This window comes from Ananas comosus, linkage group 10 (genome assembly GCF_001540865.1).
Source record: "Ananas comosus cultivar F153 linkage group 10, ASM154086v1, whole genome shotgun sequence".
NCBI classification, from domain to species: domain Eukaryota; kingdom Viridiplantae; phylum Streptophyta; class Magnoliopsida; order Poales; family Bromeliaceae; genus Ananas; species Ananas comosus.
Genome location: NC_033630.1, coordinates 5993307 through 6010004, shown reverse-complemented (window position 1 = coordinate 6010004; position 16698 = coordinate 5993307). Strand labels below are relative to the sequence as shown.

At 37.7% G+C, this 16698-nt stretch overlaps 2 protein-coding genes and 1 long non-coding RNA gene across 4 annotated transcripts; 1 reads left to right on the top strand and 2 right to left on the bottom strand.

The window, feature by feature from the left end:
* LOC109716294 (probable 4-hydroxy-tetrahydrodipicolinate reductase 1, chloroplastic) lies at positions 3198–10534 on the bottom strand. The gene is made up of 8 exons (XM_020241643.1): positions 10237–10534; positions 7397–7634; positions 6630–6763; positions 6237–6311; positions 4735–4836; positions 3824–3933; positions 3632–3719; positions 3198–3360 (listed from the first exon to the last, which is right to left on the bottom strand). Exons 1-8 carry the CDS (start codon positions 10411–10413, stop codon positions 3292–3294), a joined length of 993 nt encoding a protein of 330 aa, XP_020097232.1. The 5' UTR covers positions 10414–10534; the 3' UTR covers positions 3198–3291.
* LOC109716295 lies at positions 11772–12900 on the bottom strand. The gene is made up of 3 exons (XR_002217876.1): positions 12769–12900; positions 11986–12599; positions 11772–11899 (listed from the first exon to the last, which is right to left on the bottom strand). It is a non-coding gene; the product is annotated as an uncharacterized LOC109716295 (long non-coding RNA).
* On the top strand, positions 12586–16151 carry LOC109716293. 2 transcript variants are annotated; one of them, XR_002217875.1, is made up of 3 exons: positions 12586–13716; positions 14055–14219; positions 14907–16151. XR_002217875.1 is itself a non-coding variant. In XM_020241642.1 (2 exons), exons 1-2 carry the CDS (start codon positions 12638–12640, stop codon positions 15106–15108), a joined length of 1281 nt encoding a protein of 426 aa, XP_020097231.1. In that variant the 5' UTR covers positions 12586–12637; the 3' UTR covers positions 15109–16151. The 2 variants fall into 2 exon arrangements, 1 of the variants encoding a protein (XP_020097231.1); XM_020241642.1 differs by lacking the exon at positions 14055–14219.

Here is a 16698-nt window from a genome sequence, read left to right as displayed (position 1 = left end):
ACCGAATCGAGAAGAGGAATCGAGAAGCGGCACCGCCGAGGGCTCGGATCGGATCGCCGGGTCAAGGATTGTCCTCGCGGGGCCGAGTAGGTCGGGGAAGATAGCAAGGGAGATTTGGGGATCGCCGAGTCGAGGATCGGAGCTTGGAGAGGACGCAGAGGATGAGGAAGGAGGGGATGAGTAGAGGTGAAGGAGCTCGAGCTCGGAGAGGAGGGGTTGAGGGAGAGAAGGGGTTGAAGGTGGGGGTGCTCATGTGAGGTCGATGCAGGAGAGGGGTGTGGGTTAGGTTCTGTTGTGGGTTAGGGTTAAGGTTGTATTGGGGTTCAATGTAAATATATTTGATATATAAATATTAGTTGGTAAAGATATATATTTTAAAATAATTGCTGCTAAAGTACAATTAGATAATAAGTAATAGTGGCGGTTGGATAATCGCCGCTATTAATTAAATTGCCACTAAATACTAATTTTGTTGTAGTGCAGCAAAAGGGGGTAGAGAATCAGTTCAAGTTTGAAGATTTCGCTGCTAAAGAGACTTGGATTCATAAATCATACAATCGCAGCCTATTTATGAAATACCTAATTATGAAATAAAGAACCTAAGGTCCATAAATCATGCAATCGCAGCCTAATTATGAAGCATTGAAGTTCCAGAATCAAATTACAATCTTCTAAAAGTTCGAGGCAGCATCACATTTTTTTTATCCCGATGTGTTGAGACTCAAAAGATTTCACAGTCAAATTAGTAGATCCCAATATGTTCTTGCATCCAATCTTGATCCCCATGCACCATCCATTATTAGTCAAAGCTATGTATAAAGAACAAATTAATTGGACAATAGAAATGACTTAATACCTCTGTTCTCTCTTTGAATAATGAAGGATGGCATTGCTTGATAAATTTCCAATTCCCTACACCATGCCTTCACATTCAAAAAGGAATAAAAGATAGAGAAGCATAGAGATACTATGCAAAAAAGGAGAAGAAAATGAGGGTGACCTCGGCATCACATAGCATGGAATGCTCACTTGCCGGCTGATAGTTTTCTTTGTGTGGTTTATCTTTGGCTCAGGCAAAGATCACCAGCAATGAGGGACCAAATGCCAATGGTATAGTTAAAAACCCTAATAAAATAGGAAAAGACCAAATTATTTTTTTGTTCCCACTACTAATTATATTCTTTGCTTGTTAGAAGCTATAAATTACAGTACATGCAAAAAGTTTGAGTGGAAAGCAAAAGAAGAAACTGTGGTAGTGGGGATAGTAGAGGGAGCATTTCTCCACTTTTTACCTTTTTTTGTTTTTTTTTTTTCGTTTTTAGGGTTTTGGGGGTGGCGGTAGTGGCGGATGCAGAGTGGGCCCCAGAGGAGGAGGACGAGGTTGGGAGCAACAAGGAAGAGGAGAGGGGGTGCGGAAGCCGGGGGGCGGAGTCGGCAGCAGAGGCGGAGGCGGCAGAGGTAGGCGCGGCAGTAGGCGAAGCCTAGTGGTTGGGCAGGGGATCAACAACGGCGAAGGGGTAGAGCAGCAAGGGTTGTCGGAAAGAGCACTTAGAGCACAGCAGCGCGTGAGAAGAAGAGGGAGCCGAGGCACCATCGGAGGAGGAGGAGGAGGAGGAGAGGGAGAGAGGTGGAATCGCAGAGAAAGGGAGGGTACTCCCAAATGGGACGAAGAGGGCTTTGGATGATAGCAGCTAGGGCTTTTTTTTTTTTTTTTTTTTTTTTTCTCTTGCTGCGACCAATTAAAAGATAATGGCAAAAAATTCCGCTCGCGAATAATCCGGCAGCTTTTTGTGAATTGTGAGATGACCTACAATTTTCGAAAAAAAAAAAAAGCGAGCTCTCATATAAATTTTATTAAGGGCAGTACTTTAAAAATGCCACCAATAATTATTTTTACCGGCTTTTTTCATAAAGGCCCCCAAAATAGTGCCACAAAAAATTTTGTGTTGTTATTAAAAGAAAAAATTTTGTTTTGTTATTATAGCTGGTTAACTTACACTGTATCCCCTTTAGAAGGTAGAAAAAAAAAGTAATTTTTAAACCTCATCTCATCTGGTATTATTGTCTTCTTTTTTTTTTAACACTAATTCTGTATAATTTAATCTGCCGAGAAATTTTTTTTTTTTTTTGTTGTTGTTATAGTTGATTAGTTTACTGTATCCGTCCAAGTATAAGACGCCTACTTATTTAAAAAAAATTTGGAAGCAAAAAAAAATATTTTCTAAGTTTTCATTTTTTATTATTAAATAAATATTTTAGCTGAAAAGAACAAGTAATTTACTACCCACTTCTATACCTTTTGATATACTAAATTTTACTTATAATAATAAAATACGAAAAACGATACTACACGAGGCTTTAAGTTTTTAATTTTTTGCTGCCAAATAAATGTTTTAGATAATAAGATTGTAAGCAATAAACTATCCACTACCATCTTTCTCGTCCAAAAATACACCGGAATAAAGCGTAATTGATAGGCTAAATTACACCACTAGTTCTCAAATTTCAGTTAATCTTCATTTTGATCCTTAAAACATTTGATAATAATATTTTGTTTCGATTTAAATCTAAGGTTAGAGACCTTAAACTCTTTTTTAAAAAATTCCAATTTATTCCCCGTGGGTTTTGTTATTACAAAGCACCGCCCACACCCAACCCATTTGCACATTTATGTCCCATACATATATCCTGACCCTTTTTCCCATCTTATATTTCAATCCAATTATCCATCGACTTCAAATATATTTTTTTTATTTACACATTGAATCGTTGAATTGAAATATGAGATGGACGAAACATTCAACAAATTAATGGTGTACAAACAGGCTGGTGAACAAACAGGCCGCAAGAAACAAGTTTCAATCCAAGGTAAGGACTAAAATAAATATAGTTGGAAGTACGGGGGCTAAAATATTCGGGGTTTTCAAAATCAAATTTGAAAGGACCTCAGGGTTTTCAAAATCAAATTTAAAAGTTCCAAGACCAAATTGAAACTTTTGAGATGAAGTTGTAGTGCAATTTACCCCTCACCGTAAACGAAGAAATCAAGGGATTGAAAGTTGATTCTGAGTCCAATATTTTCAATAGAGAGGTAAATCTACCACTCGATTTCGATAAAATAGTTTGGGAGGTACAAAATTTTTGAAACGAAAAAAAAAAAAAAAAATTATAAGGAGTGCCAGAAAAACACTAACACATGTTGCCGCAAATCTAAGTAAAATTTAAATATCACAAAATTCTACAAAGGTTTCAGATCGAAGTTGCGGTATCAGCAAATGGACTAACCAGGGCTCATCGCATGTTACCTTCTCGCAGGACATCGATCATGTTGTATATTTTCTTATCGGCCTTAGACTGAACCTGCATTGGCAAAAAAATATGAGTGTCGGATTGCTCTTCCTTGTACAACGGAAAATAGGGAGCGAACTCATAAAGAAAAAGGTAAAATGTATTAATTGTCACTTTTCTTTTAATAACTCCTCCTGTCGATAATTTCTAGGGCCTGTTAGTTTGTATGCAAAACTGATATTAGGTTAAGTTCAGGAAAATATTATTTAAGTGAAAGATTGGGGACTAAATTGCAATTAATAGAATTTACAGGAGAAAATTAAAGAATGAAGTATCAGGAGACCTTCTTATACAAAAACATAGCAGCATCAACAGTTCCCTCAGCATATATTGAACGACCGCAGACGTTATGCTGGAACTCAAATGAAACACTGGCAGCAACATTAAAAATTTACATTAATAAGCAGGTAATAGGAATTATTCGTTCGTAACATAGCTCAGCGACTAATAAGATGACAAAAAAAAAAAATATTACGTTTCGTCAGGCGAAGTGAGATGATATAAGTGAAATGCATGGCCTGAGAGGTACTCCTCAGGGACACCCACCATGTCAAGTTGCTTCTTAGGGTCTCTAATCTTTTTTATCTGGTAACGTTAAGAAAAAGAAGAAAAAAGTGAGTTTTTGAGAATACACATTAAAAGGAAACTATCAAAACTAAAATCATAAATGCTATGAGATGTATTAAAGTTCATGATGGAAAATATAGGCACATTCTGCAAATTAATAAGAGTAATTGACACAACAAAGACCACCGAAGATAGCCACATACTATTCAGAAAGAAACAGAGCCTGACTAACATAAACCAAGTACCGAGTTTGCGCAAAATGCTTGAAAGCTAAATGCAAACAAGGATATAACAAGAATGTATTAATACATAAGTCAAGAGCCTATAGATATCTACGATCAAACTAAATATGGAAATAGGAAGCTTTAGTTATATCAATTTCACTGATATTCACCTCATAATTGAAAAGAAAAGGGAAAATAAGACTCTACTACAGCACCTCATTGTAAATGTGAGAACAATCAAAAGAAAAAGTGTTGTTGCACATGGTATGCTAAATCACCTAAAAAAGAAAAAGACATGAACAGGGAAGGTTGAAGCATTAAGATACTAGGATAGTTCATAAACTATCACTAGTGACTCTCAAACAGAAATGCAAACATAGAAGCAGAGATTCAGCATCAAACATATTTGCTTACAAAAAGCCATGTATTTGCCAAATGTTGACAATACAACAAATAAATAAATAAGATCTGACAAAACTGATGGCAAAGACTAAGTTTCTAAAAACAAACATTTCAAGCGACCGATAACATATTGAACATAATGAAAGGAATATTTTATTGTTCGAGTACAAATATGTTTCGCAAAAGCCCATACCTGCTTTAAATTAAATGAGACACCCAATTTCTGAAAGCAAGAAATGACAGCTTTAGCTGTACCAGATGTGTCCAATTTGCCTGCTTGATGTGACTCCATCACCTGTAAATTTCTGAATATTCAGTATGGGAAGCATTAACCTGTGAATAATGGTTATAATAATAATATGATATATTTCTGAGTACCACATATCATAACTGTGGAGAAGAGCATCATAATCAGGCATACTCTTTTCCGCTCCCTGTGCCAAGGAGCTAATTGTAAATAGAAATGTAGCATTTTACAGATCACACGAGGTAGAGTAGTGTTTCTAGTCTTCTACAGTCTGGAACATTCTTGGAAGTATCTTTTATCCTCTATCTTTTGTAAATGACTCACAAAATCATAAGTCAGACAAGGAGTAAATTTCACTAAATTCAAATTTCAAATTTGCAAGGTATTGAGAAGTGCTTTACAAAACCGGCTTTAGAGCATCATGACCGACTCTATGTAGCTCTTTCTGTTAGACAACTCTCATAAATTGGGTGGAATTATAGATTAATAAATAGACAGAGTGAGCCTTCGAAGTCACAAATATGCAGATGATTACATTGATACAGACATCAGAGTTCGAATATAAATGATTTGGTAATTTGATCCCTTCATATAATAATGATATAGGGCTGCAGAATGTAATACAAGGCCAAAAACATGCAGAAAGTGTTAGCATCACAGTTTCAGCAAGTTTCTCTAGTTGGTTTTGATGATAATAAAGTATTAGTGATTGATCATATGGTTTTTTGCTTAGATACTTATATTTCATTACTTAAGAATAGTCCTTCCACTAGAAAAAAAAAAAGGCAAGCACAATAAGAGACTTAGCCCCGATAAAAGTTCTTTTACTAAGGCCTGTTTGGATTTAGAACTATTTGTCCAGCAGTAACTTGTGCGCTCGTGAGCTTTTCCTTTGTTGTTGCAATCTAGAAGTTTCATTTTAGTACACCGCAAGGCCCTCATAATCAAGAATTTTTCAGGACATGCATTGCACTTGCTAGGTTGTCTGTCATATTTGATGAGAAAAAACTTGGATCACTCTGCTAAGCTAGCTTAAACAACTCAAGAGGAACTTCTTATAACATGGAATGAAACGTAGAAAGTTTTTCCAACAGAAAGTAAAAGTAAACAATTTCATAGCTAAAAGAGGTTGGAGGACTGGTCGCCAAGGTCAGGGATGTGCCTTAATAATTGTAAACTTCATGCATGTAAATCATTTAGGATAAGTGTTATCCAATCTAAAAGAGTTGCTATAAATACACCAATACTGTAGTTAATCAATAGAAGAGTTGCTATAAATACTTAACTGTAGTTAATTTGATAAGAATATAGGAAATTATAAGGTTAGTCCCTGTAAACATGAATGGAATTCAAGAAAACTCTAATTGGATTGAAGTTATTTTCCAGTAGAAGCTTGGAAACTGGAGAAATACACAGGAAAAAAAAAAAGAACTACAGTGGAATTGTACCTCCATATGATATCCAGAAAAAGCACCAGGAAACTGCTCAGCCATTATCTCCATGGCAGCAAGAAATGCAACAACCTAGTAAAAAGTACAACTTGCTTATATTTGGGATTTCTCACCAATGGACCAAAAACTATGTCATTAAGCACCTGTTTGGCTTGGCTTCTAGAGCAAATTCTCTTATTCCAAGCAGCTGAAGCGAACTAGGCTTCTGGGCATTAAAGTAGAAGATCTAATTTGAAGATTTTAGCTCCTGCAGCAGCGGAAAACTATTGACAATATTCTAATGAGAAACCTGTTAATGCTTCTTTAAATAACTTGACTCAAACACCACTTATGTTGAAGCTCTAGCCAAGCCAAACAAGCTCTAACTAAACTCAGGAATATGGGTTTTACCTGTTTGCCCATCTGGGGAGATATTACAGCATAAACATTTGCATCCTGCACTGTTTTGTACAACTTCTCCCTGTCTCCTCCCGTTGTGCCCATTACAAACGGCACACCGAGTTTGCAATAAAGTTCAGCATTATCTACAAGAAAAAAGTTACCATTTTGAAATAAAGATAATTGTCTAAATGCAGATTAACTATACTAGAACAACATCAAAAACATCATGAAAAAGTAATTTCCCCCTACATCAATGTGGAGACTACTGACAGTACTAAATTGCCTAATATCAAATGCTTACAAGTTCAAGAATAATGATGATAATCAAATGCTAAGTTCCAAAATCCTTTTACCTCTATGAAGCTTAGCTAAAGAGCTTTGATACCCGAAAAATAAATCAAGATTGAGTTCCATACTTTTCAAATACCTTGATACTGGTGTTCGGGTTATTGGTAAAAGTGGACTGTGAATGTATAGAAAAAATTAGGCACCAACACTGCCATCAATAGTAAAGGAATTTTACAAATGTAACCTACAAGTTCTTTTTTGAATATAGCGCTTAAAAAAGTAAATGAAAATCCCAATACTTCCCTCCATGCAGAAGTCAACCATATAATCCTCCGGGCAGTTCGTTTCTGTTTAAGGAGATAACTAGGATGCGAATGTGAAAACAGTTCTTCTTGGAGTATATATGGACTATTCCATACATAATGTGAATATACAACAAAGGAATAAATGCAGAAAAAAAAGGAAGAAGACAAGTAGCAATATTTTACCATTCACAGCATCTGGTACAGTATAGTCAACAAGTACAAGATTCGGGAATTCATCAAGGACAGAAGAGAGAATATATTCTCTTTCTGATGGGCCATGTACGTGCATATCCATACTGCCAACTTGTAGCGTTCTACTAGGATTCTCTTTGCTGCTGAATGTTACAGGAACTAACTGAATGCCAGCAGAAACTGCTGCTTCAGCAACAGCTTTTCCCATTTTTCCAGTACAGCCATTCACCTAATAAAGATAAATTTCACTTAGACGATATCAGCATGAAGCAGAGTATGTTCCAAAAAAAACCTAGTTTTGATAAAAAAAAAGTACAGACATAACGTGATCTATAACATGTTTTTAAATATGACTATAGAAATTGCATCAAGTTTTGTCGGAACTTGATGATCTCTCCCAGAAAAGTTAATTCAATCAAAAAGAAATAGTCTGTGGGGTCAAAGAGTATTTGTGTTCAAAAACTTACAAACCCTATTAATTTCTAGCATCGAGATAGTTACATCAAATATACCATAACGAAAAATAATGAAATCAAAATTTTTAATGTTCAGGTATCCATTTTAAAATGCACTATACCTCAGGAAATGTTTATAGATTTCTATATCTAGCTTTCTTCAGCCATGCCAAAAAGTTATAAACAATACTAGGTATTACATTACAAATTTGATGAGACCACATTCACGGAAAATCAAACTTATGGTTTTACACCGAAACACATCTTCAAAGCAAATCTGAGGAAAAAAATTATTCTGCATGATACTTCAAATCAAGTTGCAAATTTATTTATTAAAGAAAGCGAAATAACAAGGTCAAAAACATCTAGGAACCAAATGTGATAGTCAAGGACAGGAAATGAAAGCTTTCACTCAATATAGATGCTACAGCTTGGAGATATTCATTTTAACTATTTTATACTTCAGGTACACTGCTATCTCCCCAGTTTTTTGACTTAATAATTTGAGTATCTAATACAACAACAGCTCGTCATTTCAGTTGAATGTGACAGATAGCTTATTTCTAATTAATGCAATATGGCCTCTAATACATCAAGAAAAATTGAAATTCTAATATATCTATAAATCAACTTTCAAAAGATATCCATAATGATTTTCGAAACTTTTTAACCACATTATACTTGACATCTAAACCACCTAAAGCCAACAATAAAAACCAATAATATAGTTTTACTCAAAAAGACCTGATTAAAATTGCAACCTATCTGATATGGGAATCAATAAACTAAATGAACAGAACTAATATTTTAAGGCCTACTGAGAATGTATGAGGAATCTCAATGATCTGAACACTTCTTGACGCTCAGTACATATTTGATTCCCTTGCATGAAGTTCATCATAAAGTAATCGAAAGTTCTAACAAGTTCACAAGGTAAATTTATGAAGAATCTGAGTGCAATTACGGAGCATGGAACATCTCATGCCACCAGTTAATCATCTGCAATATATGGTTCCATAGGTAAAGAAATAGAGAATTAACTGATTCAGCACAGCATAACAAGATACAGCATCTACTTGAAACTCAATGAATAGTTTTTCACGTTACTTACCTGTAGTTCGACTCTTTCTGAGAGTATCTTTAGATCAAGAATATATTTGAACAAGGGGCTGGGCCAAAAAAAAAGAGGCCGAATCAGTAAACCAAAGCAAGTCTTTTTTTTTTGGCCCGGTTTAATCACTTTTCTCTAGTAGTCAGTTTTATCTCAGTTAAAAGATATTTCAAACTGGTAGAATCTGTTAGCTTTTAGTTTGAACTTTCAAAAACCAATTCAAACCAATAAATCGACAGAAATATTTGTCGATAGATTAAATTGTTTAGCTAACAGAAATAGTTGTCGATAGATAAAATTGTTTAGATTTCTACGTTAAATCCATCTCAGACTAAACCAAATCAGGAAGTCATTTAAAGAGCAATCGCATTAAAGTTCAACCACATGAACAAGAATGAAAGCGAACAGCATAGTTGATGCCTATAAAAGATTGTCTTCACATTATTCTAGACCATAATGCTATCAAATACTCCTCATAGCATTGACTTAATTTTCTTAACAAAAATATTGCACAATCTACAGATGAAGTAAAGATAAGTGTACAGCCACACAAGGAAACTAAGGGAAAAAATTGTGATAATTGGATTTTCTTAAAAAAAATCAAAAGTATCACACAAAAGTTCCTTCGTGTCCCTCAATACTTATACATGCTTAAACCTTTTTTAAAGTAATAAACCCCTCAAAAGTAATCAACTTAACTCCTTTTTACACATCTCAGAATGCGTTTTCAACCATGGGTTCTCTCATCTACATTTTGCCCTCCAAAAAAAAGCCCCTAAACCCTAAACCCTAACCTCAGGCCAGAAGTCTGGAATCGCCAACACCGGTTCCTAAGCCAAGAGAACAAATTTCATGACAATTACTACCAAAAAAAAGGCTCCTACAGCACCTACGCGAATCAAAATAGGAATTTGCAGAATGCTATAGAAAAAATAAACAAACTACTAAGTAGGGAAAGCTTGTTTTAAAGTTGTCAACTTTAGCCCTTTTTATTGATCTCAACATTTAATCACAGTGTATGTGACATTTCAATCATGGGTTCTCCCATCCACATTTTGGCCCCTTAAACCCTAAACCCTAAACTCACATCAGAAAGCCCCATTCCTCTACACCGACCCAAAAATCAAACTTTACCAACTAATCATCAAAAGAAAAGGCTCCCATTGCATCCATCATGAATCGAGCTGGAAAATTAGGGATTGCTAAATATATATATTTATATAAAAAAGAAAAGACAAAATAGGTGAGGCTTAGCAGGTTCGCACCAAAATGGGGAAGGAGAGGGTGGGTGGCGCCCCTGTCGCCACCGAAGCCTTGTCTAGGGTTTCGTCGGCAACGGCGTTGGTAACGGAGATGGGGCGCCTCGCCGCCCTTTGCGCCACGAGTAAACGGCTCCGCTGAGGAAGAACGGCGGCGGAGGAGTGGGGGAGTGACGTGAGCATGTCGTCACTACTACACCTTGAGAGAGAGAGAGAGAGAGAGAGAGAGAGAGGAGGTGGGTGTAACAACCCTGAAGAATAAATGGTAGAAGTAGTAGTTAACAGAGGGAGTAAGCAAAAAAAAAAAAAAAATGTCAACTTTACACAGTAGAGCGAGATAGCGGCTGCAGCAGAAGTTGAAGAAGGGCGAGCTTGGCGGAGCGATCCGGCGAGAGCGGAGTGATCGGTGAGAGAGCTGTGCGGGTGGAACTCCGGCGGGGCCACGGGCTAGGGCATCGTCGGAGCTGGCAGTATTTGGGGCATAGTTAGTTAATTCGGATTCGGCAAAAATTCGGTACGGATATAATTCGGATAAAACTCGCCTTCTAATTTTTAAATTCGTTGAAAAAAAGGGCTAAAAAACGAATTCGCCAATTATTCGGATACATGATTTATACGGATATTATACGTTCACCAATTAAAAATTCAGGATCAAAAATTCGATATATTAAATTAAGTTTTTTTTCTCTCAAGATTTATGTCTATTAGCATAAATACTTATATTTTTAAGAATATAAGAATAAAGATACAAAATTAAACTAATTAAGTAAAAAATAGTAAACTATATTATACCTCAAATATAATAAATAATTAAGCAAATAAGAGATCAAGATAGTCTATTTAAATGTAAAATATAAAAGGTTCACGTACAAGCATAGTTAGAAACTAAATACAAGATGAAACTAGCACTTTGCACAGTGCATACTAGCATATCTAAATTCTAAACAGTAAACAAATAAAAGATACATAAAGTGTAGAAACCCCACTGAGTCAATGGTCCATGAAAGACCACAACAAAATTTTCCTTTTGCAAGTGTCGACAAGATCATGAAATTGATTAGGTATAATACAAGAGTTCCTGGTCCCTAAGTTAATGAAGATTATTTAGCTCTATGTTTGGGTCTTCTTTGTGCATAACAGAGAATGGACACATTCAATTAAAGCACTCGAGCCATTTGTGTATAAAAAAGTATCCATCAGATGGACTAAAAGCTTGCAACTTTTGCTTTGAAGAATGAAAACTCAAATCGTAGCTGGTTTGTAAAGAACCACCCGATTACTGATCTATCGTTGGATAGCGGAAGCGGAAGCGGGAGCGGAAGCGGAAGAGGAAGAGGCGACGAGGAGGGTTTCGATTTCTGAAGAGTGAAGAACCCGATCGTCGATCTTCGATTTCTGAAGAGGAGCGCTTCCGATGGCGTTCGGCGAGCGGCCGGAAGGGAAGAGGTCGGAAGCAGGGCCGCAGGGGTGAGACGGCAGGATCCAAGGTGAGGAAGAACAGCGGCGGCGTAATCTAAAGAAGAATGGTTTTCGGGCAGTGGGTCCGCGCTCTCTCTCTGTAGCATCACCGAGCCCGACTCCGCGTCTTGGATCAGCTTTCAGGTAGCGGGTCGGCGCCTCCTCACTGTTGCGTCGTCGACCCGACTCCGGAAACTGAGAGAGAGGCGAACTGAAGATGAACCAGGCGAGGACTCAGCATAAAGCCAGGATTAGGCCCACAATAGTCCACTTAGTATTAATACATTAGATACCCACCATTGTAATTCTTACATTTTAGTGCCCACAATAGAGCGGTATAAGTATCCATCTCCTCACGCCTGTAATAGGTTAAGCTGAAATATAAAAAAATCCCAGTTTCTCCCCCATTCCTGTTCTCTTCCCCTCTCTTCTCTTCTACCTCCTCTATCTCCTCTATTCCCTCTATTCCCTTCTCTCTCTGCTCATCTGATCTCTGTTCATCCTTCCCTGGAATTACCGGCTCTTGGATACAGAATTCAGATCGAATTCCCATCATTTCCCTTCCTCATCCTCAGTCGAAGGAACTTCACCGGACAAGGAGCAGGATCAGGTATCCATCCATCACTCCTAAAGCCATCCTACAATTCACTGTGGTTGCTTAACGTCAGGATTGTTACAATCTGGTACAGAGCGGTTTAGATCCCAGGGATCGGTGCAGCGCAGTCGCAGGGACTCCGGTTTTACAAACTGTTGAATCCGACATCGACGGCCTCTGGGTGATCCTGGACAAAGGGGACCGCTGTAAGAACCTTCCCCGGTTCTTGAACTCACAGAATTGGCAGGGAAATTAAACGCCCGCCATCTGTTCGAAGTTCCCACCTGGTGCCTCCAGAGATTGAGCAAAATTGGGTCTGCAAAAGGTAACCGGTTCAAATTTATTAGCAAAACAATGGCCGAAGGAACCCGATTGAAGGTACTTGATGAACACGTTCACGCCCTGGAGCAACAACTCCAGGAACTAACTGTAGAAAATGAGAAGAAGTTCGATAATCTCAGTAGTCGAATGGAAGCTATACGTACCGAAGGGCAATCCCACTATGATGCACTTTATAGGGAGTCAGCAAACACTACAAGGAAACTGGAGCAAATAATAGAACTATTGATGAATGCGCCACAATCTGCAGCTACTAAAGGAGCTTCATCATCTCTGAGTCACGAAGAGCGAGGTATACTTCCTACCCCACCTACTTTTCATACAAAAGAGGATAATCATACAAATTTCACACAAAGTAGATCCGGGTTTCAATTCTCACTGCCTAAATTGGAATTCCCAACCTTCGTGGGGGAGAATCCGAGAAGTTGGGTGAGAAGGTGTGAGAGGTACTTTGATATATATGGTATCAAGGAGAATCAAAAAATTGAATTGGTTGCTCTTCACTTGGAAGCTAAGGCCGACACTTGGTTTCAAGGGTATCTAGCTGAGAAGGAGGTTATCAGTTGGGCCGAACTTGCCGAGGAGGTGTGCAGGCGATTTGATGTAAGAGGGTTGGTAGATGTAGTAGAAGAGTTTAACAAGCTGGTGCAAACTGGGACAGTAGAAGAATATCAAGAGCAATTCGAGGACTTGCGAGCTAGATTACTTACCACCAAGTCTCAGTTCTCTCCGGAGTATTTTCTTTCTAGCTTCCTAAGCGGGTTAAAAGACGAAATCAAATCAGCGGTTAAAATGTTACAGCCTAGAACATTGGCTCAAGCCTTCGAACAAGCGAAACTACAGGAGCAGACCATGGCTGCGATGATAAGAAAGAGTAAACAGATACTCCGAATGCAAGGGGTTACCAACTCCCAAGGCAACTACAAGGTGAATGGTTCAGCAACATCAGGGAGAGGTCCTGACACCAACAGGAACCAATACAAGGCTGCGGTGGAGAAGGCAACCACTAACCGTCAATTAATTGAACAGAGGAGAGCAAGTAGCCTACGGGAACCTAATTGCAAATGTCTACAAGCAATTATGAACGAATCGAGGTAGGTTGTGTTTCACCGAAGTAATTGGGTCACTTTCATGTCTAGATAATAATAAACCAAATTTAAGTTTATGCATGTTAAATAATAGTTTAACTAGTAAATATACATGTATGAGACATATATTATATAGAATGAATAACTACCAAGGTATGAGTAAAATGCATGTGTTGTTCTATATACCCATATTGTGGACTAAGAAAATAGGTTGACATTCTCTAGGGATACTAGAGAACTCAACATATAAACATTCAAGAACATAGTGTCATTGAATATAGGTTAAAAAACATAATGATAGTGTAATCACACGGATATGAAACCTAAGAAGGTTAATAATGTAGGGTGAAAATAACGGACCATTGAGACCATACAAGAGGTGATCATTCCGGAATCCTGAAACCTATGGCCGGGGGTGTGCGGGATGCCACCTAATGCCAAGGTGTGACTTGCTACCTATGAACCTACGATCGAGAGTGTGCGGAATACCACCTAATGCCGAGGTGAAGGTAAGAGAAATGAAGTTGCTATCTATAATTCTATGGTCGGGGGTGTGGGGCACATGCCATCTAATGCCAATATAAAGAGGCGACTTCACTAGCTATGGACTTATGGCGGCGGGTGGGCGACAATTTCGCCACCTAATGCCAAGATGAAAGCGGTGTATCCGCTACCAATTGACTCATGCTTGAAGTCGGATGACACGTGATTAGGATAATGAAATAGTAAGTAGAAATGACATAACTTGCATGTATGAATTTCATTATCGCATGAATAGAGGCATAAGTATGAATGTATTTATTTGTATATAGTAGAAATTTATATACTTGTTGATCATATATTATTATTCATAATGTCATTCATTCATTTCTATTTGTGGTTAAGCATCAAAATTGTCTGATCATCATATTACAAATATATTGTATTATGTTCTTGATATATTCCATCAGTTTAGTTTTATTCTGTTTATCCGGCGGCCATTATGAGTCAACTGAAGCGACTCAGTTCAGTTTGGTAATTCAGTTCAGACTAAATAGTGGACACCTGGAGTCAGGCTCTGTCCCAGTAAAAAGGCAGAGCATCTTCTGGGATTGGTAGCAGCTTTGAGCTATGGGACTACTAAAAGCAAATAGCAAGTTAACCTTCCATCAAATTGCTTTGTGTCATGGGAACTGAAACTTCTTCTTTGGTTGCAGGGGCGGGCGATGGAACTCGGGAGGACAATGCCATAAGGAAACCGAGCCAATTAATCTTCAACCAATTGTGCCTAGTTCATTACCCTTCAAAGATGAGATCGTTGGAGCAAATTCTAAAACAGATGAAAACCCCAGTAATATACCTCAATATCAGCAGGCTCAGATTATAGGAAGGATGGGCACCCTTCGATACATAGAATGAAAAATAGCACAGTACAAGAGCAGATTGCGGCTGAGAAGTCCCAAGACTGCAACCACTGGTGCTTGCTAGGCGTACCTGATTCATAGAACAAGCTCCTATATTCTTCTCTTCTAAGAAGTGTAATATTTGACTCCTCTTTTGCTCCGAGAAGTGATTAGTCTGTTCTTTTGTAGATTCCTACCCAGAAATTTGCCTAAACACTTTAGGTTCCATCCTAATTGGTTGGTACTTGAGCTATTGAAGGTGTCATTTGTGCTAATGAGCTAGAGAATATCCAAGTGTTTACAACTTGTAACATGGCTGAAAGAGGAGATTGCCTTCAGCAAAAACGATTTGTATGCTTTTTGCCAAACCATTTATGCAAACACACGTAGGGAACTTATATTGCTGCTACACAAATTGAGACCCTTTGATCTCTCCTGAAGCCAGTCCAAATAAAAGGTCTAGGACTACTGAAAGCGGTGTTAATTTATTCCTTTCTCCACAGAACAGCTGGAAAAGTAAAAGTGAGAGAGTGTGAATCAATAGGAGTTCACCATTGCCAGAGTTGTGACTTGCCGGTCCGTCATGTATCGGGCAAAGCTCCAGAGTGTTCGCCGAAGCAAACTGCCACGATGAACTGATTAGTTTAGTGGCGAGGATAGTATTTCAAAAACAAAAATACAAAAGTGAAAAAGCCAGTTTCTGCTTTCAAGACCCATGGAGATGCTCTTGCCGGAAATACTCCATGCCAATTGGAGGAGTTAACGAGTTGAAAGTTGGTGAGAACTTGGGATCTGAATGCATGCCTTTAAATAGCTGTTTAAAGTGCTCCTGCTTTTGGACCAGATGGGAAAATAAAATACAAGAAGATAAAAATGTGTCCAAGCTCCTTTTATAGTGAAAAAGGGCAGGTCTCTCTATCATCCAACCAGGGTTCCCAACTAATTTGCAAGCTTTATCAGTGCAGATCAGTCCTCATCAACACCCACATACAACCATGTAATATTATGCTGTTTTCTTTTTAATTTTTCAATTACAAAAATTACAATTCAGCTTCTGAAGTCCTTTCGCACCATTGTTTTCTTATTAAGACCCAAGTCCTATACTCTTACCTCCATTGTTTTGTTATTAAGAGCCAAGTCTTATACTTTAAACATTAATAATCCAAGCTACTCACCGACCGTCCCTAGAGCAAGTGGCAAAGGGCTTGGTGGTTGGTATCCGAGACCCAAGTTCGAATCTTAGTTGATTCACATTTCTAGCTAAGTTTATTTCTAAATAAAATAAACGAAATGGGTAGCGTGCTACCTGTCTCTCAAAAAAAAAAAAAAAAATCCAAGCTACTTCCAATTTTCTGAATGGTCGCTTTCTGAGTACTGATTGCTATTATCTCACGAGTCTCATGCACAACATGAATTCAATTTCCTCTTCTCCTATTTCTATCTATTTTGTTCTTTTACATAGCTCTCTGAATTAAAATTTCATAGTTTAGCAAGCTCTCCTTCTAACTTTCCTCATTTGTGCAAACGGCAACTACATACAGCTCCCTGAAAACATATTGAATAGCAAATATATCCCTACAAAGTTCAACTTTTTATTTTTATCTCT